The following is a 27045-nucleotide window of genomic DNA, read 5'->3' on the forward strand; positions in this document are numbered from 1 at the left end:
AAACCTAAAAGTGATGCGTTGAATATTTCTGCACAATCTCTGAGGAATTGTTCGAAGAGGCCTTCGCTGTCTCTGGTGTATCGATACAAGTACTCCGCTAGGTGTAGGTAGTAGTATTCCTTCCTGTACGTGCGACTCAAACCGCTCGGCTGCTGCCGCTTGACAATGGACCAAATATTGCAATGATTTTTCCCAGCTTCATTATCCAGTTCTGAAAGTAAGGAAGTACCAATACTGCATTATACAACCAAAAAAAACCCCTAAAACACTACATTTATTATTAAAATACAGGGGTGGGATTTAGCTCAGTCGGAATGAGCGCTCACCCGAGGTGATTGAGTCGTAGGATCGAACCACCTTGGTGGATCCATTCAACTGATTGGGGGTTTTCTCGTTCCAACCAGTAAACCACAACTGATCAAAGGCTGTGTTATGTGCTTTCCTGTATGTGGAAAAGTGCATATAAAAGATCTCTTGTTGCTAATGAAAGAAAGAAAGAAATGTTTTATTTAACGATGCACTCAACACATGTTATTTCCATTATATAGCGTCAGACATATGGTTAAGGACCACACAGATTTTGAGAGGAAACCCGCTGTCACCACTACATGGGCTACTCTTTCCGATTAGCAGCAAGGGATCTTTTATTTGCGCTTCCCACAGGCAGGATAGCACAAACCATGGCCTTTGTTGAACCAGTTATGGTTCACTGGTCAGTGCAAGTGGTTTACACCTACCCATTGAGCCTTGCAGAGCACTCACTCAGGGTTTGGAGTCAGTATCTGGATTAAAAATCCCATGCCTCGACTGGGATCCAAACCCATTACCTACCAGCCTGTAGACCGATGGCCTAACCACGACGCCACGGAGGCCAGTCTGCTGCTAATGAAAAAATATTTATTGGCATTCAAAAACAGTAGTGGTCTGGGGATTGGCCAACAGGCATTAGTCTACATTAAGGCCTCTTCCAACATTTTACAATATGAATATATCACAACTACAAGCAACAAAAATAAATATAATGAATACGACTTGTTCCAAATTTACTAATGAAGAGGGGAAATAGAAGGAAGGAAATGAAAAGAGGATGAACAGGTCATTATGTTTACCATGATTATCCATTAATTATTTAGAATTAGATGTCAAAAGAGAGAGAGAAAGAATGTGAATGGTTCATTAATCTCAAAATGTTTACTATTTATAAACAAGAACTTTGTTGACAGATTTCAATATAGAATTATCTTCTTGGAGACTGACAAATTTCAACTGCATGTAATGATTGAGATTTTATTCAATAAATAATTTGGGGAACTTTTCTCATTATCCATGTTTAAAATATTACGAACATCCTGTATATCACACTTTATCCTGCAACCACTGTTTCTACTGACAGATATTAATGACTGATTAAAGCAAAGTCATAAACGTATACTAGCAGATTATGACTTTTGATGTCACTCACACGCTTAACTACATTACAAAGTCACTCATCGTACAATATGGCTGAAATAACAGAAATAATAGCTTTTCCCCTTAATTTTTTTTAGTCTGCAGGATAAAGATAATAACTAGTTACTGACGTCAGATATCTGTTTTATTCTGTTCAGGCCAAATGAGAAATTCCGCTCGGCTGACCTCGCATAATTTCCCATTCTTACCATCACAGGATAAAGCAGATATTCGACGTCATTAACTAGTTATTTTCTATGTTTACATTATGCACTTCAAAAACATATTTACACTGCGACTAAGTTCACTTGTTCTACATCCAAAACTACATCCCAGGTAACAGAATAAGCCTTAAAGTATAGCACTAAAAACATACTGTAATATTTGTCCGCAACCCCTGCAATTGCCCATGACAATCGGCAATGCTGTGGAGATTACTGTGGAGGTTTAATTTTAATTCTCCACGGCATATTTTTGCCTTCAACGTTATTCAGGGTTTCTTTGCTGTGGACATTTTGTTAATTGCAGAGGTTGTTCCGAGTGGTTTTGTTGCCTTACCTACATAGCCCTTGTTACGCCTTTTAAGAGCTTCATACAGTGGTAACTCCTCGGTCACTACTATCGTGGTTCCGTGCAGGACGTACTGTTCCACAGCTTGTATTAATGTTTCGTCGTCGTTGGATGGCACCACGGCTAGAAAGACTTCCTTTGTCTCCCTACACAAACCAGCAACAACCAAATGACCTTTTCCGATTAGTCCCGAACTGTATCGTCTTTTACCGAATACAGCCGTATCAATTTCTACGGTTTTGCCAAAGCCACCAATTATGTTATCAACGGCTTCTCTTTCAATCACCAGTAAACATACTTCACGACAGTACATGTAATATCCAGTAACCGTTTCAGTAGAAGTCTGTAAAACGTTTTTTTCCGTCAGGTTTCTGTCTGCACTGTCGCTTTCATCACCAGAAGAAATAGAAGACTCGTGTATCGCCGAAGAGTAATCAAATTTGTTAACAAAGCAGTAAACAAGGATGAGACTTTTTTTCAGGGAGATGTTTGTTCCTTTGAAGAACGACGCATTTCTCAGAGATACCTGGTTTCTTTTGCCCTTGCAAATCTTCTTATTGCACTGAAATCGAAAATTTAGTCTTTTTACTTTTCGTCGCTGTATGACAAACACTTTGACAAGTTTGTCATTACAAGTGGGGCACGCAGCCGATTTCGGAAGGACACCCAGCTCCTGACACAGTTCAACGGTTTTTAACTCTGAATACAAAATGTGCGACAATCTATAGAAATTTAACGATTTGGTTCGACCCCGTTTTTTCTCATTTACAGAAGTAAAAGTAGGGTTATGAGTAATGCTTTCAAGTGATTTTTTGTCTACTTTTTGTTTCTTGTCGGGACCAGTCATACAGGAAGTCGCCTGTCCATCATCTATATTATTGGAGCATCCTTTTCCGAACTCGAATTCTTCTATCAAGTGGTAGGCTTTCCGTTTACAATTTCTTTTCGGTCTAGTACTAGCAGCAGTTGATGTCGTCAGATTTCCACTCATTTCATGAGCTAAGACTGAAAGACAACAATAACAGGCATAAAACTATAAAGTTAAAGGGACATTCCTGAGTTTGCTGCATTGTAAGATGTTTCAGACTAATAAAATATTTCTACAGTTAAATTTACATATTAAATATATTTTCTTGTTTAGAATATCAGTGTGTGTATATTCAATGTTTCTGGTCATCTTAATAAAATATTTGTAAAGAGCTCACACTGGATTTTGCCCTCAAATAATTTTGTACGTACGAAAAAATATATTTTAGGAACAAAATTGAAATTTAACCTATACTACAAATATTAGAATGATCAGAAACACGTTTAATATACAGCCACTGATATTTTATGCAGAAAAATATGTTTGATATGTAATTACAATCGTTAAAAAGTCTCTGTTAGACGATAACATTTTAAAAATTGCAGCAAACTCAGGAATGTCCTTTAAAGTTTGTTTTGTTTAACAACTCCACTAGAGCACAATGATTTATTAATCATCAACTACTGGATGTCAAACATTTGGTACTGGTGTAGTCTTAGAGAGGAAACCTGCTACTTTTTCCAATGGCCATAGCCTTAGGGTTCTATGTGCATATTCAGAGCAAGCTGTTGTAGCACACTATTTGTGCATTAGTAGAACAGGGTCTTTTACATGTGCCATCCCACAGACAGGGTATCGCATATAAAAGCCTTTGATATACCATTGGTGGTACACTAGCTAGAACAAGAAACAGCCCAATAGACCCACCGACATGGATAATTCCTAGATTGACCAAGGATCAGACGAGGTATTTGCCACTGGCATATGTCCTGCCCCACCCCCCCCAATAAAACAAAACAACTAATTGATTTAGTTGCACGGTTTGGCCTACACTCTAATGGCGGTCTCCTAAAATTATAAATAAATAACTTAATTTCTGACTTTACCACCAAATAAAAAAAATAAAAAAAAGCAATTAAAATGAGTTCTGTGTTTTGTACAAAGTTACTTCAATGTACCAGTTACAACTACTGATATTTATGTAATACTACAGATGAATGTAATTATCGCCAACGAACATGTCATGAATGTGGTTTTCAACCAAACTTCCAGACCAAAGAAACACTGCAAGTGCAATGGACTGGTGGCAGTGTGTTACAGAATGCTAAGCCAGGGAACTCATAGCATTTGTTTTTCACTCAGATATATAGGTATTTCCTAAAACAATCATCAATAAGTGCCACTATAAGTTTAGTTACAATAATTATCATAATATAAAATGTTGTTACGCAGTCAAATATACACGCACACACAAATACTTCTAAACCAAACTTCCAAAGGCAGTCCGCTTTAGATTTCTTCCTTGCACGAAGAGCACCGTTCCTCACTTTAACCGGTTTCTGTTTTTGTTATATTTTGTCCAAACACACGTTGTCGTCGTCATCATCATTCAAGCAACCATTTTGCAGTAAAAGAACAATGTATAATAAGTGGCAATTTTTTTCTATAGGTTGTAGGCGGTCTTATTCTTTCAAAACAGCCAAACAGCGGTGCTCAAATAAAGATGGAGAAAATGAAAGAAATGCGGTGCTCTTCATCATGTTGTGTATTTGAAATACACAGAACAGGTAAAATGGCAGATCATAGCAGACGGTGTTTCAGGGTAAGATATAAATCAAGGATAAAATCCGTCTAATTGTTACTAGAGCATTAATAAAAGTTAAACGTTTTGTAGTACTACTTTTGACGTGACATTTTCAAGTCATTGTTTCAGCATTAACGTTCCAACAAGAATGATTCAATCGAAGCAATGGTATTTTGGTAAAATAAACACCAAACTTGTCTCAACTTGTTCATCGTTTTATTATAAGTTTATAACCAGAGAAAAAATATGTTGTTAATATCTGGAATACCTCCATCATTTCCCAAAGAGTTGAGTACTATTGAAGTAGTTTCTAATAAATTATACAGCAAGTCATTTGCTGAATTAATTTAAGGCTGTCAAACATTTCACATCAAATTTTGGAATAAATTATTATTTTCTTTAAATAGTAACACAGCCTCACAGGCCTTGTGTTTTGAATACTTTGTGTATCAAACAGAAAAATGGATACTGGTATCAGGTCCTGAAAGTCAGCTCAATCACCAAGTTATTAGCAGTAGGGAGACAACAAATTCACTGTACATAATACTAATAGTTTGGATCTAATGTAATTTCAAAAACAAAATCACACAACAGGTCTACATCATAACTTGTTTAGTGCCATAGCTCAGTTGTCACCTTGTCAGTCAGTATTTTCACTTTGGTGCCAGATTGTACATTACCACGGTGGGTATTTTTCTCGGCCATATTATTTAGGTACTTTCATTTTAACATAACAATATATTATAACTACTTAATAATATCACATTTTTATTGAAACATACAACTGTTTTGTTTAAATTTTATTACCTGGAGTAGGAGTATTTTATATACCGTATACGCAAATATGTTCACGAATAAAATATACCGCGAAAATCACGAACACGTTGTTAGCACCGCGAATTTAATTACGCGCGAACTTATTTCCGATTTGGTATATTATTATTTACCTTATAATATATAGTCTTATCTCTACACGCCCAACCCATATCAGAATCAAGCAGTCAGTGGTCCGCAAGGTCACGTGATTCTGTAAACCTGCCTAGTCACATGGCAGGGGTAGAATTAAAAAAAATTCAGGGCACAGCCATTTTGGCTTTGGGTTTGAGGAAATTTTGGGGCACCAAGGCCAGTGGGCAGGGCACCAAGGGCAACATTTCTTTCAAGGGTAGGGCACCAAGGCCACTTTCTGTAAAGTTTTCACTGATGCGAGTGAGAGATGAGGTTCCCTGCGCAGAACAGTCTTTATAGAGCGACTGCGCAGTTACTTCTCGGTGACCACGTGGTTCTCGGATCTGTGACTTGTAAACAGTAACAATATGGCTGCGCCCATCGAAATTGCGTGTCTGAGAGTCGGCAATAATTTCTTTGGATTTCTGTTCTTATGGACGAATACGCGGCAAGTGACAAATGCTGTAAAGTTCAATTTAGTTGGTACCAGGCATGAGAAGGGCACTAGGGCATACAAGGAAAGCAACCATGGCTACTTATGGCCGTGGATACAGTCCAATTTATCGGGGCACCGCGTCCAGTAACAAGGGCACCTACAGCAATAGCCGTAGTGCCGTGGGCCAAAATCGATCCTTGACATGGATTTGATCCAAATGACACATATTTGGGTGCAAGTCTGTTGTTACGTAATCTCAGTTTTCTTTGTAACCTTAAATGGAAGTTTGTCAGTATCACCAATAATGAAAAGTTATTTCTTATGATATTTGCATTTTTCAATGTTCTGTATCGTGTGCGTGTTCCATCAATAACATGACAATAGTCTTATCAGACATGCATGTATACAACATTGACGTCTCACTGGCTATCCGGAGATCGAGCCCGGGACAGACATGCTCGAAACTCTAGTGGTATATGAGCATGTAAATAAATATTGGTAATGCAGGGCACAATATTTCACGCGAACCGTCGTTCTGTTCGCGTGTCGGTTACGCAAAATTAAATTTACGCGAACCGCAAATCGGTTACATTCAGAAATTAAAACTTGCAGACTTCACGATTACAAGACGTGTATTCATGCAGACATACTGCTAGTATTCTAACAAATGTTTTAGACTAATTTTTAGATACTTGATGCGCGGCAAACCAGTAGACAACGGTATATTGCAAGGGTTGTGACTTGCGACCAAAGGCCCAGTATAGAGTTGAGCCAAAAGTTTTAAAGAAATGTGCACGGACCACTAAGGCGCCTAAATTATCTAGAGCTATTCTATTGCATTTGGTGGCACTAATACGCTTCTGTACTAAAGGAATATATGTAGACATACTATTGGATTACCTATAATTATACAAAGGTTGAAAATGGTTTTAACGTAAACAAAAATGTCACAAAAGCTGAAAAATACTAACATCGAATAATGAGCTTTAAATAACAAACATTTGGAACGTCACTGTAGTATAGAAGTACCATCGATAAAGTGAAAGTTGCATCGCCACTGTAAAATAGCAGTGTCAAATTGTGGTCTTTCTTTTTATGTTATTATAAGATTTATTTTTATTAATCTAATCATGCACCAATGAGTAGCTTGTTTTATAGTTCAGAGGAACTGGACATTTGTTGTTTGAGTTTTTGGTGGGGTTTTTTTAATCTGCTGTGTACTAAATTTTACATATCAGTGACAAATGGTAGCCTTTATTTGTTATTTATAAAAGAAAATTATTAGTGTAATCATGCATATGGGCATTTTTCCTCCAAATGTATTTATTTTGTTTCAGTACTGGGCTGATATTTAGTCCTTTTACAATAGTGTTAACTTCCGCAAGCTGCACAGAGGTTCTAGAATACGGTGGCACGATGCCCGAGGACAGTGGTTTTTTAGATTCGGGCAACTAAAAATTACTTTTTGCGATCCCGATGGCAAGTGCTGAATAATAATAATAATAATAATAATAAATCTACAATGCTACGATCGTACGAAAATAAAAGAAACGTCTACAAGTCACTTCTTTCGATTTGCAATCATTAAAGAAACAGTTTTATAAAACGTTTTCTTTTGTACTTTGTTTTAACTTTGTTTGAGCTAAAAATTATGTATTTAAAATATAATTTCAACGTAACTTTGAGGTAACCGATCAGGTAATCCACAGGTTACGGAAATATAATTCACGTAACCGAACAATCAGTTACCTAGGTAAAAACCACGTGAACCGACTTTCGGTTACCTCAGATTTCAAAATATTGTCCCCTGGTAATGGTCTCGCTGACAGCATAGTGAACATGTCCAAGTATGTGCGTGAAATTGTCATTGAAAACAGTTTGGCAAATGAAATATGAGTAATTTTTATTTTGTTATTGGGGACAAAGTCGCGAAAATAATTCCTCGCGAAAATGTAAAATGAAAGCCTGATCGCGAATTATTTTAACCACGAAAATATTTGCGTATACGGTAGAAATATTATGATTACTACCGAGTGTATAATTCAGAAATTTTCACAATGAAGGCAGAACATGGCGAAACATTACGAAATGTACCGATAAATGTTCACTTCATACATTTTTATCAAACTTCTCCTCTTAATTTCTTCTGTTGTTTTCCCCTTTCATAGTCCATCCCTTGACGTGGTGAGGGGGCTTGTATGTTTCAGTGACCCAGAGAGCTATGCTAGCAGGAGCTTTGGCTTCTGTTAAGGACACCCAAGCTGGACTAGTCAATGGGTAGAGGCTAGACTGATATGGATTACGGGTGAGGTAACCCTAACAGAAATCTTGAGTGCTGAAGTCAGAGGTATTGGGCTGCACGGTGCACTCTAATAGACCACGATACCCAATGCTCTACATAGCGAGTCAAACACTCGCCATGGTGACTAAATACATTCCCTGGCGTCTAAAAAATTAAAATCACATTCACCAGTTGGCGACTGTCCAATAATTTTACTTTAATCTGTAAACAATACTGGACATCGGAAAACACAGTGGACCAGTATCAATTTATCTTCCATAAAACATGTTTTCTATCGGTAGTTTGTTTGAAAAATAAAAGTTTGAGACAAGTTAATCGGACTATGAATAACGCTTATCCAGTATTCAAGAGTAAACACGGTGACGTTAAGTGAGGTAATACTTCATTATGTTATCTCCCTTAACTTGAATTTCAAGCTTTTGAAAATAATTCGGCCCCAGTTCAGTTTGGGACCAAGTCGATCCTGTCCCATTTAGAGCCATGTTTTATTTATGTATTAAAATGAGATCATTGTCGAGTCACTGTGTGTATTTACTTGTCTGTTTGAAACTTAAACGTTAATTATTTTAAATGTTAGTCTGTGCTCCAAAAGTCTTGTGCTTATCGTGATAACGGGTCCCTCCACGATAATGAAGTCTCCAGTCATGAATGTCGTTTCAATCAGGTCGGAAGTCATTTTCACTAGTGCAGGATGAAAACATGTTTCTATTTTCATGACTCGACTTTAGACGTCTTTGAAAACATAACTATTTATAAAACAGTATTTATGGATTACAAGGCAGTATGTGACAAAAATAAATATTATTTAAACCAAAAGTAAAGTAGCTGATTGGTAACTACGAGTAACACGTTGAAGCCTGGTAGATATTATCGCAATGCTTTTATTTAACTTTTACTGCAATTTAAATGCCTATCTTAGTAGTGCCATTAAAATAGTAATTCGCTTAATTTCGTTTAATAGAATTATTGGGTACGGAATTTGATCATGATAGTTAATAGTCATTCATTGTTTTAGTGGAACCGGACACAAACAGCAACTTGTAATTACTATTTAACAACTAGGAATTACCCCTTCATGGGTTCATTCGAATGCATTCCTAATAACAATTACGGCATTAGTAATGTGCCGTAAAATGGCAGATAAATCGATTTAATTACGAGTAAATATTAGCTGGCTACTAAATATAAGTGGCTGGTGACTAAAATATTATACTTTACTGGCCAGGGAAGAGTAAATTTTAACTTGCTTTGTATAGCACTGATACTGTGCATCAACAGCTATTATGACTACATGCTTTCAGTACTAGATTAAGGCCAGCTGGTATTGCACATAATAGTAGCAGCTAGAAATACTGGTTACGTTATGTAATGGTAAGCTAAATTACAGCACTTAAATGGAGTAAACAGTGTGTTTTCATCAGTATTTCGTTAGTATTTTCTGAGATCGTTTTTGTTGACTGTGTATTGGCAGACCCTTTCTTTTCAGGATGGTTATTTAAAGACATAAAAAGTTGGCTAATACAAAGCGATATAGGGTTTAATGATGAGATGTTTGTTTCCTTTGATGTACAGTGTGCAAGACTTACAGTTACACAGATCAATCTCTTCAGAACAAAAGGTTGCAAAATGTGAAAGTGGGGGATGACCAGCAAAAACATTGTCTTCAAAATACCCAGTTGTTAGATATAAGTCGACTCAGGACTGTTCATTTGAAAATAAATACTATTCTGTTGATCCCTGCATACACCAGTTTGTACATTCCACAGCACTTTTAGATTGCCTGTATTAGAATTTTGGCAAGATGCATTTAGTATAATATAATACAAATATAATAAATGGTACAATGCATTTATATTTATTTTTTTTTTTTTGTAGGAGGGACAGGTAGCTAAAATGCCTATGCGTGAAGTTCTGATGATGCGACCTGAGGATGACTGCAATGATCTATCATCATTTGAGGTAGAGTTCATGCCGGTAGAACCTTCTGGTAACCTGAATGACCATTCTTGCAGGGCTTCTAGATTATCAGGGCTAGCTCTGCCACTCACCAAATTCGCCATTGGCAAATTTTAGGAATAATTAGCAAATTTTATTTTAATTTGGTGAAAAAAATTTCAAGTAATAATTGCTGTTTTGTTGGAAATTAACTGGGTTTTGCATTTTTTGAAGATAATTGGGCGAAATGTTTTACTCACCCAGAGCTAGCCCTAATTATGGTAGCCCCACTCCCATGGCTAGTGATATTCAGTGTTGGGCTAGTAAATAACTACTATTGCAATGCCAGACAGGGCTTCTAGATTATGGTAGCCCCACTCCCATGGCTAGTGATATTCAATGTTGGGCTAGTAAATAACTACTATTGCAATGCCAGACAGGGCTTCTAGATTATGGTAGCCCCACTCCCATGGCTAGTGATATTCAATGTTGGGCTAGTAAATAACTACTATTGCAATGCCAGACAGGGCTTCTAGATTATGGTAGCCTCACTCCCATGGCTAGTGATATTCGATGTTGGGCTAGTAAATAACTACTATTGCAATGCCAGACAGGGCTTCTAGATTATGGTAGCCCCACTCCCATGGCTAGTGATATTCAATGTTGGGCTAGTAAATAACTACTATTGCAATGCCAGACAGGGCTTCTAGATTATGGTAGCCCCACCCCCATGGCTAGTGATATTCAATGTTGGGCTAGTAAATAACTACTATTGCAATGCCAGACAGGGCTTCTAGATTATGGTAGCCCCACTCCCATGGCTAGTGATATTCAGTGTTGGGCTAGTAAATAACTTCTATTGCAATGCCAGACAGGGCTTCTAGATTATGGTAGCCCCACTCCCATGGCTAGTGATATTCAGTGTTGGGCTAGTAAATAACTTCTATTGCAATGCCAGACAGGGCTTCTAGATTATGGTAGCCCCACTCCCATGGCTAGTGATATTCAATGTTGGGCTAGTAAATAACTACTATTACCATGCCTGACAGGGCTTCTAGATTATGGTAGCCCCACTCCCATGGCTAGTGATATACAATGTTGGGCTAGTAAATAACTACTATTGCAATGCCAGACAGGGCTTCTAGATTATGGTAGCCCCACTCCCATGGCTAGTGATATTCATTGTTGGGCTAGTAAATAACTACTATTGCAATGCCAGACAGGGCTTCTAGATTATGGTAGCCCCACTCCCATGGCTAGTGGTATTCAATGTTGGGCTAGTAAATAACCACTATTGCTATGCCCAACAGCTAGTGAATTGTTTTTGGTCGGATGTTGCCGTTACAAGTCTGTTTTGTAAATATATATATCCTGCCACCACCCCACCCCACCAGCAAATGTTAGTGTTAGAAATAAGCAGAATTTTTCAGTAGTCCACCGGACAAGTACATCTACAAATCTACTTGTCCATCAATAATTTTACTTGTCCAAATAAGTTGTTGGTTTTATTCAAGAGCAACAACAATGTTTTCGATTGTTCGAAATGAAACAGCATTATACCTTTTTCCCTGTCCACTAGACATCCACTAAGGCACATTTTTCTTGTCCCAGCAGATTATCACTTGTCAGGACAAACGGATAAGTGCTTATTTTGAACACTAGCTGAGAACCCGTTCCCAAGATGAAAATACATGAGAACTGCAGTTTCCAATATGGCGATGAGAAGATTGAGTAAAAACATTTCTATTAATTCAACTCTTTGTTACTATTTTTTGTATGATGACGAGGAGGATCTAGGGAATGAATGAAGGAAGGAAACGTTTTATTTAACGACGCACTCAACACATTTTATTTTCGGTTATATGGCATCAGACATATGGTTATGGACCACACAGATATTAAGAGGAAACCCAATGTCACCACTTCATACCTCTTTTCGATTAACAGCAAGGGATCTTTTATATGCATCATACCACGGACAGGGTACAGGGTGCACTGGCTAGAACGAGTCTAGGGAATGAAGACAGGATGGAATCTTCTTCTTTTTTTACTGTTGGGCCATTTGTTAAAGAAATAAAATTCAGAGCTTGCAACCAGATTGCTGCTCGGAACGTATTTCATGTTTTTCTGAAATATTTTGGTGTCCCTTCATAAATTTACAAAATTATAGGGAGAAACCTATTCGAAATTTGTAACTGAAAATGTTTGTTTTTTTAACTTGTCAACTAATAGACAAAACCCTTACAAAATAAAATTATCCTCATTTGCCACCATGTTGTTTTGCATTTATTATCATCACATCACCACCAGGCGAGATGGTATTGGATTTGTCAACGGGAACATGTTCACAAACACGTTCTTGCACCAGAACACTCGATTAAAGGGACATGCCCTAGTTTGTAAACACAAGGCATATTTTTTACTATTAGACTTTAGAGCCGTTTTTGATAACTGAAATCATACTTTACTTAAATTTTAAGTGTTTTTGGTCATCCTGGTGGCTTTAATATCACAAAATGCATTTCTCATATTTTTAAAAACGCAAGTAACAGTTATGGAGTCAAGTTTAAGTCTATTTGAGAGGGTATTTCACCATTTCAAAGTCACAGACTCATGTTTCAGTCAATTGTAACTTTATCCAAATGTGTTACAGGTTTGTAGATTAACTAAACTTAGTGTTAATTTTCACGGGTTGAAACTAGGGTCTGTCCCTGTAATGTTCAGCTATTGCCAGTAATAGCAGATTTTAGAAAAACAACTAGGTAGCTAGTTGATTGTGTGGTAGTTTCTCATGCTGTGCAAAATATTGAGATTGTTTGGTTCTTAATTGTTCCAGAGTGAAGTGCGGGAATGGGAAGAGGTCAATCATCGACTCCGCCAGAATGGATTTCCAAAAGTGAAGTTGCTGCATCCAGAAGATGTGTGCATCTCATCTGGTTAGTAATAAATGTTTTATCTCTCTATCAATGTGCAGAGTAACATACCAGTTAATAGAACTAGGCGGTATTCAAATGTCAGGTTTGGTATTGGTATTTTGGGGGTCGTTTACCTTGGTATGGGTATGGTATTCAGTATTTTCTGTATACACTGCTTTCAATGTATGCTAGAGTTGAGGCTCATCCACTAATTTCACGCTTTCGAAATTCCGTTGACAGATATATTGTTAGTGCTTTACTAAATGGAAGGAAACATTTTTCAATACAAAAATCTCATTATTTTGATATTTATTTGGTACAGTAAATTGGTATTAATCTGATACCGAACAGTATACAAAGGCGTTGCACCCATTACGCACAGTACGCACATGTGTGATGCCAAAAAATCGGGGAATAGGTCGAGGCTGTCTGTAATTGTTCTATCAAATATCCTCTTCCCTTTTTCAGTACTTAAGTTTCCCCAATAAAGTGATAATAATAGATATAATTTGCAGTGGGTCGGGAGCGTCACCGGCAGCAATGTTGTGCTGCTGGATAAAAATTACTGCTGTTGGTAAAACTCCTCAGCTACAGCAAAATGATAATATCTGGTGTTTCAGTCATATTTATTGCTGCAAAAGTGACTGTTTAAAAAATTGCCAGAGGCAGACTCAAAATTGGTGTTGCAGCAATTTTTAAAAAACAATTCAGTGGGTGAAAATGTCTTAAGTTTGAGTCATGTGATTGCTAAATCTGTTATGTGAGACCCCCTCAGATGACAAACCTGTGAAATGTAGATATTGAAACCAATATGTACTGTGTAAGCACGGCTGTAACACCAGACGTTTGTTTTATTTTTCAGGTGAGGTCGTGTGTTTTGACTTGGCTACCAGTGAATCACTAAGGGAGACCCTTGACTCTCTTATGCAGTGAGTATCACAGACACGGATGTCCATAATTAAACATTGACAATATTTATAGATAACAGTCCCAGGGCAGCGTTCCACAAAGCGACCTTAGCCCTAAGGTTACCGTAAGCACATAGCTACCCTATGCACTTAAGTATATCTTAGGGCTAAGATTGCTTCGTGGAACGGGGCCCAGGGCTTTAGATTACATCAAAAGTCGAGGCGATAAACGGTGTGCCCAAAATACATATGCCTAAAATAATCACACCCAAATTAAGTACAAACATGCTGACCTCAAAATAATCACAGCCAAATTAAGTGCAAACATACTGACCTCAAAATAATCACAGCCAAATTAAGTACAAACATGCTGACCTCAAAATAATCACAGCCAAATTAAGTACAAACATGCTGACCTCAAAATAATCACAGCCAAATTAAGTACAAACATGCTGACCTCAAAATAATCACACCCAAATTAAGTACAAACATGCTGACCTCAAAATAATCACACCCAAATTAAGTACAAACATGCTGACCTCAAAATATTTCACCTCAAAACAACTGAAATGTTAAGTTTAATTACATTAAAATAACTTGAAATGTCTTTCTGAATGTTGACAACTCTCCAACAGGTGTTAATGACAGTACTCAACTAAATCAACCCTCCTGCACTCAGAACAGACAAATTTAAAGTCCCTGTTGTGCCCAAATTAGTGAGATTTAAAGCCCTGCATGCCTTGAATTTGGCAAGGAAGAGGGCAAGGCTATTTGGCCTCGACTGATGGAGATTATTTTGGGAGCATTATAGCCAGAAGGCAGGGCAACACGGCAAACTTCAACGAGTATATTAATATAACACAATGGCACCCATTCAAAATAATTAAATGTGAACGCTTTCATGTTTTTGTGATAAAATAACTGGCCGTAAGATTCTGTCTAATTTTCAGGGCATTGGGGCACATGACTAGGGCACTGGCAGTTTGCCACATGGCCGCCACTGTTACATTCGAGCCATAAGACAACAAAGATAGGCTAAGCAGTGATTACCATAAACAGAACTCATTAATTATTTACAACATTTATTACATATAGACAACAGTCATTAAATATGAACAAATCGTTAAAGATAGGCACAGTAGACAACAGTCATGTATACTATAGACAACAGTCATACAGTAGTCATGTATACTATAGACAACAGTCATGTATACTATAGACTAATCATGTATACTATAGGCAACAGTCATGTACACTATAGACAACAGTCATGTATGCTATAGACAGTAGTCATGTATACTATAGACAGCAGTCATGTATACTATAGATAGCAGTCATGTATACTATAGACAATAGACAGTAGTCATGTATACTATAGACAATAGACAGTAGTCGTGTACTATAGACAATAGACAGTAGTCATGTATACTATAGACAGTAGTCATGTATACTATAGACAGTAGTCATGTATACTATAGACAACAGTCATGTATACTATAGACAGTAGTCATGTATACTATAGACAGCAGTCATGTATACTATAGACAGCAGTCATGTATACTATAGACAATAGACAGTAGTCATGTATACTATAGACATTAGTCATGTATACTATATACAATAGACAGGAGTCATGTACTATAGACAATAGACAGGAGTCATGTACTATAGACAATAGACAGTAGTCATGTATACTATAGACAGTAGTCATGTATACTATAGACAGTAGTCATGTATACTATAGACAAGTCATCATGTATACTATAGACAGTAATCATGTACACTATAGACAACAGTCAGGCATCGAAATAAGCATTGTGTCTGGTAACCCATTTACAGGTTACCACAAAATATAACCTGGTAACCTATAGGTTTCCACAACTATATGAAAGTTAGAATTGAATTCCTGTTACTACTACGCGGTCGTTCTAAATTGTAACGGTGCGCGCGAACATCGGTACGAGAAACGAAATCCGGAAGTAAATTTATCTAGTGGGCGCTGCTTAAACGCAGATTGCCAAAATTTGCTTTGCAATTCCACAAGTGCGCACGAACATCGGTGCAATTTTGTACGAGAAAACAAAACACGGACATAAATGAGATAATGAAACGCAGAAGTCCTGAATGCATTGCCTGGTTTATGTTCGGAAACGAAACTACCGTTACATTGAAATTTTTGTCGAGAACGAAACAACCGTTCTCGACTTCTCTAACATGTGGTAACCTCCCAGTAACCTGAACGACAGTTCTCGACTTATTTCGATGCCTGAAAAGTCATGTATACTATAGACAGTGTTCATGTATACTATAGACAGTAGTCATAGACAGTAGTCGTGTATACTATAGACAGTAATCATGTATACTATAGACAACATGTAAATACTATATATTTTATGGCATGTACATGTGTGTATTACAATTCTGTATTGTTTGTATTTGAGTGTTTTGTTTAGCTTCTGCTAACTGAGTTAACAGCATTAAATAAACAATTTGTTATTATTATTATTATTATTATTATTATTAAACAAAGAAAACAGATGTTAAACACAAGCAACAATTAAACAGATACTAAAACTATAATGTGGTGAGTAATGATTACATCAATGCATTAATAGTATATTTGCCAATGATTGCTTGTATTGAGTTGTTAATGTAATATTCTTCCTTTTTTTTTACAGAGGCTCTGATACATCTGTGGTGGACAAGTACCAGACAAAAATCAAAGATCTCAAAATTATGCTCGAATGTTCAAGATCAAGAGTAAAGGTATATAGAGAATACTACATAGTGGCCGTTAGATACAACGAGTAGTCTATACAGAGAATACTATATGAGTGGCCGTGGTATGTGCTGTCCTGTCTGGGAATGTGTATATAAAAGAATCCCTTGCTGCTAATACAACAAAAGTAAAAAATTACCAAAAAAAATTGACATCCAATTTAGCCATTGATCAATAAATCAATGTGCTCTAGTGGTGTCGTTAAATAAAACAAACTTTAACTTTATAACGCTGGTACTGACAACAATTGCCATTGTTGAGATGTGCAAACTTTTAAAGTTTTTTTAACAGTGTATGACTGATTTATAAACTTGTTTTTAATTTGTTCAGGAACTTGAAAAGGAGTTGCAGCGTTCGCCAGTGTACTCTCCTGAAGTGAATAACCCCAACTATAAGAGGCCTGCATCGTCCACCGACCCCCACAGTAAGAAGCTCGAACTTCAGTGTCAGGAGAAAGACATCCAGATTGACATGCTGCAGAGAAAAATACACAAACTGGTCGAAGAGGTGAGCACCTTTCACAGGGTTGTCACGTGTGTTTGTTTACATGTAGAATTCATTTCCAGGCCATAGTAAGATTTCAAATTTCATGGGAAACACTTTTTCGGTTCCATTTGCCTTGTGATCATGGGAACCTATCGGAAACTGTTCTATTATATATAAAAAAAATTCCAGTTCCGTGATTTTATCAACACAGTACCAGAAACAATTGTTACCATGAAATCTGAAAGCCTGCTTTTTTAATGGGGGGGGGGGGTTGCCCTGTGATAAAGTGCTTGCCTGATGTGTAGTTGGTCAAGGATTGATCTCAATTGGACTATTTATTGTTCCAGCCAGTGCACCATGACTGGTATATCAAAGACCGTGGTATGTGCTATCCTGTCTTTAGGATGTTGCAAGTAAAAGATCCCTTGCTATATGTTAGAATTACCAATAAGCTCTGATTATTATTATTAATTAATAAAATTGTATTAACTTAAAGTAAAGTAGGGCTAGGGAATTTTTAATTGTGGCTAGGGAATTTTTGAAATCACAGGTCCCATGGCTAGTGGATTTTATAAAAATTAGAAGCCTTGTCCATCACAACTTGTGTCGGCTGATGTGTGCTGGTGCTCATTTTCTGACCAATGTTGATGTATCATTCAGGGGTGGGAATTCTCCTCAGATCAGCTGTTTTCCTCTCATGGAACATTGCGTTTCCTTGCATTTTAATTGTCCTTTCCTCTAAAATGTGTCAGATGGCACAGATTTTAACTTAGGATTTCAAGAATTTCCGGGAACCCTCTAGATTTCCTCTTTTTTACAATTCACCAATTCCCACCCCTGGTCATTGAAACGTGTGTTTATGTTTTTAAGGAGAACAAAAGGCGGTTGCGACAGAACCAGGTTTTCCAGGAGTTCAAGAAGAGGACATCTCGCGCCCACAGTGTCATGGATGAGAAGTAGGATTGTCGTACAACTAGGGTGGTTCCAGTAGTTTTCAGGGTGTATACTACCAAATCAAATCCCATAGACAGCAATAGTAACATATGTGGCTAAAACTCCTACCTGCAGCATATCAATCGACATAAACACCACGGATATAAATACTACCACCCGTCACCCTTAAAGTGAATCAGAAAAAATTGGGGGTCAAGCTGCTCATTTCTGAGATAACGGGTAGCGTCTATGACTACCCTAGTTCCACACAAAATCCGAGTACTTTTTTTTTTACAGGTACCTCATACATGTTTCAAGAACAAGACTACTTGACACAGTGGTACTGTAAGAGGCCTGCATACATTGCATACAGTTTTTGCCCAGATGAAACTATTTTTATTCCCAACCAACACATTTATCACCAATCACAGGACTTGTGGTGTTCACTTCTCTATCAAACGTTTGGGTGCACCTTAAACTTTGACCCAGCTGGAAGTTATTTGGTTTAGTACTACCTTCACAGAGGAGAGGCACTTCTCTTTCCTTCCCTTCTCACCCATTCTACTTCCCTTTCCTTTTCTTTACCTCCATTTCTCTTCTCTTCCCTGCCCTTCTTTTCCCTTCCCTTATCTTTTCTTCTTATTCTCTTCTGTTTCATTCCCTCCCTCGCTGTATTTTCCACTTCTTCTTACAAGTTAATCACTACCATACAGTAGTTTTTGGAGCCATTCTGTCTCAAAAATATACTAAGCAACTTGCAGATAGCACATTTCCTTTGTCACATTTTAGATAAAAGAGAAGTTTCTACAGTGTCGCTAAGAAATAATTTTTCTACTCTTCCACAACACTTTATTCTCCTTCCCTTACCCGTTTTAGCGGCAGGACGTAGCTCAGTGGTCCAGCCCTCCTCTGATGTGTGATCAATCTAGGATCGATCCCCGCCAGAAGGCCCATTGTGCTATTTCGCATTCCAGCCAGTGCTCCACAACTGGTGTAACAAAGGCTGTGGTATGTCTTATCCTGTTTGTGGGATGGTGCATATAAAAGATCCCTTGCTGCTAATCGAAAAGAGTAGCCCATGAAGTGGCGGCAGCGGGTTTCTTCTCTCAATATCTTTGTGGTCCTTAACCATATGTCTGACGCCATATAACCATAAATAAAATGTGTTGAGTGCATCGTTAAATAAAACATTTCTTTATTTATAAAAGATCCCTTGCTGCTAATCGAAAAGAGTAGCCCATGAATTGCGGCAGCAGGTTTCCTCTCTAATTATATATGTGATCTGTGTAGGACAACATATAACCATAAATAAATCACTTCTTTCTTTCTTTGATACCCTTGTGTGCTGTACTACTGAAAATCATATTTATAACAAATCTATAAAATACCTTTGTTTTGTTCTAGATTGCTGGATGTTATAGATTCTTATGAACAACAGGTGTGTTGTTTGCAGAAAGAGCTATGCCAGTTCAAGTAAGATTATTAATTATATTTTCATTAAAGAGATCTTGTGACAATGAAATTAAAACAAAGAAAATGTTTTTAAAATTATTTTTCACTTCATTCAGTAGGTAAGGGGCGAGACGTAGCCCAGTGGTAAAGCGCTCGCTCGATGTTCGATCAGTCTGAGATCGATCCCCATCGGTGGGCCCATTGGCCAGTGCACCACTGAGTGGGAACCGGTGTCTAATGCAGCCCAATGGCTTAACTCAGAGTGGGAGCTGGTGTCTAATGCAGCCCAATCGCTTAACTCTGAGTGGGAACTGGTGTCTAATACAGCCCAATGGCTTAACTCTGAGTGGGAACTGGTGTCTAATACAGCCCAATGGCTTAACTCTGAGTGGGAGCTGGTGTCTAATACAGCCCGATGGCTTAACTCTGAGTGGGAACCGGTGTCTAATACAGCCCAATGGCTTAACTCTGAGTGGGAACGGTGTCTAATACAGCCCAATGGCTTAACTCTGAGTGGGAGTCGGTGTCTAATACAGCCCGTTGGCTTGACTCTGAGTGGGAGCCAGTGTCTAATACAGCCCTATGACTTAACTCTGAGTGGGAACCAGTGTCTAATACAGCCCAATGGCTTAACTCTGAGTGGGAGCCAGTGTCTAATACAGCCCATTGGGCTTAATCATTACACCGGCAAGGCTTAATCATTACACCGGCAAGGCTTAATCATTACACCACCAAGGCTTAATCATTACACAGCCAAGGCTTAATCATTACACCGCCATGGCTTAATCATTACACAGCCAAGGCTTAATCATTACACCGCCAAGGCTTAATCATTACACCGCCATGGCTTAATCATTACACAGCCAAGGCTTAATCATTACACCGCCATGGCTTAATCATTACACAGCCAAGGCTTAATCATTACACCACCATGGCTTAATCATTACACCACCAAGGCTTAATCATTACACAGCCAAGGCTTAATCATTACACAGCCAAGGCTTAATCATTACACCACCAAGGCTTAATCATTACACAGCCAAGGCTTAATATAGCTGATTTTCTCTGATGATTACATGTCAGAAATACCAAATGTTTGGCATTCAGTAGCCGATGACTAATTAATCAATGTGCTCTAGTGGTGACATTAAACAAAACAAACTTTTTACCACCGGGGCCAGTCTTAATTGTTTATTTATTTCAGTGGTTATATCCACGATATATAAGCACGATGTCATGAGTATATTTCACTGCTATTTGGTTTGTCCAGAACAGGGATTAGTTGCTAAAGTCTCAACCAAAATGTTAACAACTACGAAAAATTGCTCTCCTACCTTTATTCTTCGTTAGATTTTACCCACGTTTTGTCCAGACAGAAATCTTGAAAAAACCGCTACAATGACACAGATTCCACATACTAGATGATAACCATGTCAACTATATCGACTTCGCTGGCTGCCATTTTGACTTTTTATGGAATATTCTCCAAGAGGGGTGAAATGATATGACTTAATCTCACAACATCATAAAATGTTATGATATAAAAGCAAACGTGATGATGTCATATTAATTTTATTATTATTTTTCTTTAATGATACCACTAGAGATCATTGATTTTATATTAATTATGTCACATACTCTGGAGGCTTTCGCCCCTCTTGAAGAATATTCCATAAAAAAAAAAAAAAATGGCAGACAGCAGAAAACTGCATGTATTTTGCCCTATGCTATCTCAGCGAAGTGGATGCTGGCGACATCGTTACAGTCTCATATGTGGAATCTGTGTCACTGTAATGGTTTTTTCACAACTTGTGTCTGGACAAAATTTGGGGGAAATGTAACAGTAATTAAAGGTAGGAGAGTAATTTATTGTAGCTGTTAACAATTTGGTTCGGACTTTGTTGATTAGCGAGAGAGACATTTGTGTTGTGGCCTTGCACCATTTAGCTGTTGAAGCTCACTGAGATATCCTAGTAATAAAAGAAAGGAAAATTCAATGCCACATGTCTTCTTTATTTTGAAGGGCAGGACGTAGCCCAGTGGTAAAGAACACCTCGATGTGCGGTCGGTCTGGGATCGATCCCCGTCGGTGGGCCCATTGGGCTGTTTGTCATTCCAGCCAGTGCACCACAACTGGTATATCAAAGGCTGTGGTATGTACTACCCTGTCTGCGGGATGGTGCATATAAAAGATACCTTACTGCTAATCGAAAAGAGTAGCCCATGAAGTGGAGACAGCGGGTTTCCTCTCTCAATATCTGTGTGGTTCTTAACCATATGTCTGATGCCATATAACCGTAAATAAAATGTTTTGAGTGTGTCGTTAAATAAAATATTTCCTTCCTTTCTTCTTTATTTTGAAACTGGCTGTTTGGTGTCTAATACAGCCCTCTATCTTGCAACCAATTTGGTCGCATATTCGACCATTTTTTTGTTTGTTTGGTAACAAAAACATTTCATACGGTTGCCCCCATAGTGACTGAACCATAGATATTATCATACACTTTGTAAAAATTAATTTGTATTCATTGACAAATAGGTCAATTATAAAAGACTGATGAATTGTTTATCTATTTGTTTCAGAAAAGGAGAACATAGCGTTAATGATGACTTTCAGCATTTTGATGCCTCAAATAATATGAAGGGAGTCATCAAGGTAACCTGAATAATACTGTCTGTATCTGGAGTATATAAAGGTTATTACCTGAGTGTGTTTCGGTATCGGCAGTATCATATATTATCAATAAAAATTGTATTAGGCAAGCTTCTGGGTAATAATCTCTTTATCAGATAATCTCAAGCCTAATACAACTTTAATTTCAGTCAGCCATTACTCGATATTCAAATGACGTAAGAATACATGATGCAGTGTCTTTTTTTAATGTAAATGACGTCAAACTTGAATAATGTCATTTTGGATATCCTTTCATAAAAATAAACTAGTGCTTAATGTTTTCAGTGTAAAGTTGCTATTTAAATGGGGCTTTTTTTTTATGACTAGAATGCATATGTCAATTATAGAGTGTCACCTTAGTACGTTTGCTTAAATGTCAATAAACGTAGTGCTGTGACCTCGATTAATTTACATCTAATTTGCAAAGTTATCATGTTCTGAAAGTACTGTATGTGATGTGAAAAATATCACATACTTTGATTACACTGGATATACTAGCTATTATTTGATAAATATATACATGTATATATACAGTCAGACTTTGTTACAACAACTATCGTTCCTACGACATTTACACCGTCCAACTACAAATTGTCGAGAACAAATGTACATCAATGTTATTCTATTCATTATACCAGAATTCACACCTTCCGACACTGACAGAACAAATTAGAAACAAATGTGCATCCAACATCTGGAAACACCTCTTTATAACGCCATTATGTAATCACAGATGCCCGTACCACGTTGGCAGTATACACAACCATTTGGCATCCATGATCTTGTCTCGAGCCGATAGTGTCACATGATGTCCAAGTTACTGATGTTGGCTAAATCTGTAGACATGCGTTGCTTTTGAAAATAAGCCTTTAGTCATTCAATTAAAGGATTAACTTCGAACTATCAAGTCTACTATTTTATGACATTATGTAAACGAAGTACGTACCAATCTCACCATTTTGTCAAAATCTTGAATAATATTTCCTTAAGATCACTACAGCTTGGACTGACCCCATTACTTTCTGCGTCACTGTTTAAGACGTAGCTTTAAAGAAATTGTTTTCATTGTTTTGCAGTCCTTCGAGAAACAGCTTTGTGAATGTCGGAAGAAGATACACAAGTTGGAAGATGAGAAGGAAAACCTGGTGCTGGACTTGGGAGGAAAGTACGTAAAAATCTACATTTAGAAACAATTGTTCTTCTTCTAAAAACACCACAAACATCTAATACTGAGACAAAGACTTTTGGTTTTTGACATTATAAACATTGATGATGATGAGATGAATGGTGAAGCCACAGTATTTCCATTTCAGTGTGGGACTACTTGACAGGGACATGCTCCACGCTTGCTGTCAGTTGAGCTATCTCGGTATCACCCGAACCCGGGGTACACGGACCATGCAGTGTATGCTGGGTAATCAACCCCCTCATGTGGGGTCATACACTCTGGAGACACATCCATAATCGCACCTGAGTGTGAAAGTCTGTGTATGTCAACCCCTGCAATTAAAAAAACACGCCTTTGAAAAAAACTGAATATAGTCCAAGGCACAAAATTGCTGTGGAGAATTATAGACAGGATAGCATATATCACGGCCTTTGATGTACCAGTCGTGGTGCATTGGCTGGAATGAGAAATAGCCCAATGGGCCCACCGACAGGGATCGATCCCAGACTGACCGCGCATCAAGCGAACACTTTGCCACTGGGCTACATCCCGCCCACCTGTATTTGATGTCTGATGTGTTAATTGCAGAGATTTTATCAAGTAAACTTTGTTTTATTTTTTATAGACCAGATTTGAAAGAATATCGAACAGCCACTCTTCGCATGAAGAAACTAGAAAAGCTGCTTTCTCTTCACAACATAAGGTGAGAATCTAGACAAAAGATAAGTTTGACAAAATCGACAAAACCAGTTTCCTGATTAAATATAATGTGATTAGTGATGGTGTTTATAAAACCTAATTTGATTTTAAAATGTTTTATTATTATCGGAATTATTTGTGTTATTATTAAATTATTATTATTATTCCTATTATTATTATTATTATTGCTTATTCCTATTATTACTATTATTGCTTATGCCTGTAATTGTATTTGAGTCTTTGAAAACTTACCAATTTTTTTAATTTGTACACAGATGTCGCTCTCGCCCGCTACCAACCCTGGCCGGGCTGCTGGTGCTCTCTTGCACTAATTAGAATGGGTAATCCCTCCTCCCATCCAAAACCCTTTCCTGTCCTGGACGAAGGAGCCTGCAGAAGTCAACACATGCGCCCATGACAGGTGTGCGCTACAACAGCTTGGTCTGAATGTGCATGTTACGCCCTATGACCTGACCTGAACAAATATTTCATAAATTCTTGTTTCTTTCCAATACACTGCAGCTTGTGTAGCCTGTATCTCGGTGTTAGTGAATGCTGTGTATTTGTGTCTGTTTTGTTGGCAGTATTCCTGGTGAAAAACAACACAAAGATCCTTTTAGACTGAGGAAGAACTACTCCACCAGAGCAGAGGAGCTGAGTTGTCTCCCCTTAGACTTCTGTCGGCATTACTTGAAGGTTGTGATCTTTTTAAATATAACTGCATTTTTCCCGTTTATTGGGCCAATAGGTCAGAACAGAATGATGATAAGGTTTATTTTTGGGCTGGACATCTAAATTATGGCATGTAATTCAATAGTATTTTCAACTCTCCTTGGGCTGGCCATCTAAATTATGGCATGTAATCCAATAGTATTTTCAACTGCCCTTGGGCTGGCAATCTAAATTATGGCATGTAATCCAATAGTATTTTCAACTGCCCTTGGGCTGGCCATCTAAATTATGGCATGTAATCCAATAGTATTTTCAACTACCCTTGGGCTGGCCATCTAAATTATGGCATGTAATCCAATAGTATTTTCAACTCTCCTTGGGCTGGCCATCTAAATTATGGCATGTAATCCAATAGTATTTTCAACTACCATTGGGCTGGCCATCTAAATTATGGCATGTAATCCAATAGTATTTTCAACTACCATTGGGCTGGCCATCTAAATTATGGCATGTAATCCAATAGTATTTTCAACTACCCTTGGGCTGGCCATCTAAATTATGGCATGTAATCCAATAGTATTTTCAACTCTCCTTGGGCTGGCCATCTAAATTATGGCATGTAATCCAATAGTATTTTCAACTACCCTTGGGCTGGCCATCTAAATTATGGCATGTAATCCAATAGTATTTTCAACTCTCCTTGGGCTGGCCATCTAAATTATGGCATGTAATCCAATAGTATTTTCAACTACCATTGGGCTGGCCATCTAAATTATGGCATGTAATCCAATAGTATTTTCAACTACCATTGGGCTGGCCATCTAAATTATGGCATGTAATCCAATAGTATTTTCAACTACCCTTGGGCTGGTCATCTAAATTATGGCATGTAATCCAATAGTATTTTCAACTCTCCTTGGGCTGGCCATCTAAATTATGGCATGTAATCCAATAGTATTTTCATCTACCCTTGGGCTGGCCATCTAAATTATGGCATGTAATCCAATAGTATTTTCAACTCTCCTTGGGCTGGCCATCTAAATTATGGCATGTAATCCAATAGTATTTTCAACTACCATTGGGCTGGCCATCTAAATTATGGCATGTAATCCAATAGTATTTTCAACTACCATTGGGCTGGCCATCTAAATTATGGCATGTAATCCAATAGTATTTTCAACTACCCTTGGGCTGGCCATCTAAATTATGGCATGTAATCCAATAGTATTTTCAACTCTCCTTGGGTTGGCCATCTAAATTATGGCATGTAATCCAATAGTATTTTCAACTGCCCTTGGGCTGGCAATCTAAATTATGGCATGTAATCCAATAGTATTTTCAACTGCCCTTGGGCTGGCCATCTAAATTATGGCATGTAATCCAATAGTATTTTCAACTACCCTTGGGCTGGCCATCTAAATTATGGCATGTAATCCAATAGTATTTTCAACTCTCCTTGGGCTGGCCATCTAAATTATGGCATGTAATCCAATAGTATTTTCAACTACCATTGGGCTGGCCATCTAAATTATGGCATGTAATCCAATAGTATTTTCAACTACCATTGGGCTGGCCATCTAAATTATGGCATGTAATCCAATAGTATTTTCAACTACCCTTGGGCTGGCCATCTAAATTATGGCATGTAATCCAATAGTATTTTCAACTCTCCTTGGGCTGGCCATCTAAATTATGGCATGTAATCCAATAGTATTTTCAACTACCCTTGGGCTGGCCATCTAAATTATGGCATGTAATCCAATAGTATTTTCAACTCTCCTTGGGCTGGCCATCTAAATTATGGCATGTAATCCAATAGTATTTTCAACTACCATTGGGCTGGCCATCTAAATTATGGCATGTAATCCAATAGTATTTTCAACTACCATTGGGCTGGCCATCTAAATTATGGCATGTAATCCAATAGTATTTTCAACTACCCTTGGGCTGGCCATCTAAATTATGGCATGTAATCCAATAGTATTTTCAACTCTCCTTGGGCTGGCCATCTAAATTATGGCATGTAATCCAATAGTATTTTCATCTACCCTTGGGCTGGCCATCTAAATTATGGCATGTAATCCAATAGTATTTTCAACTCTCCTTG

The 27045-nt window shown here is 37.7% G+C and overlaps 1 protein-coding gene across 1 annotated transcript in view; it reads left to right on the forward strand.

Moving 5' to 3' along the window:
- Positions 1-4625: 4625 nt before the first annotated feature.
- Positions 4626-27045, forward strand: part of LOC121385376 (centrosomal protein of 70 kDa-like) — a 34726-nt gene continuing 12306 nt past the window's right edge. The window contains exons 1-12 of the mRNA XM_041516041.1: positions 4626-4649; positions 10193-10276; positions 13089-13188; positions 14030-14096; positions 16754-16841; positions 17185-17361; positions 18211-18296; positions 19678-19746; positions 22309-22381; positions 23476-23564; positions 24193-24270; positions 24851-24962. Of these exons, the coding sequence (XP_041371975.1) occupies positions 10211-10276; positions 13089-13188; positions 14030-14096; positions 16754-16841; positions 17185-17361; positions 18211-18296; positions 19678-19746; positions 22309-22381; positions 23476-23564; positions 24193-24270; positions 24851-24962 (1005 nt within the window). The 5' untranslated portion in view covers positions 4626-4649; positions 10193-10210. The remainder of the gene's footprint in view (positions 4650-10192; positions 10277-13088; positions 13189-14029; positions 14097-16753; positions 16842-17184; positions 17362-18210; positions 18297-19677; positions 19747-22308; positions 22382-23475; positions 23565-24192; positions 24271-24850; positions 24963-27045) is intronic.

This window comes from Gigantopelta aegis, chromosome 11, assembly GCF_016097555.1.
Source record: "Gigantopelta aegis isolate Gae_Host chromosome 11, Gae_host_genome, whole genome shotgun sequence".
NCBI classification, from domain to species: domain Eukaryota; kingdom Metazoa; phylum Mollusca; class Gastropoda; order Neomphalida; family Peltospiridae; genus Gigantopelta; species Gigantopelta aegis.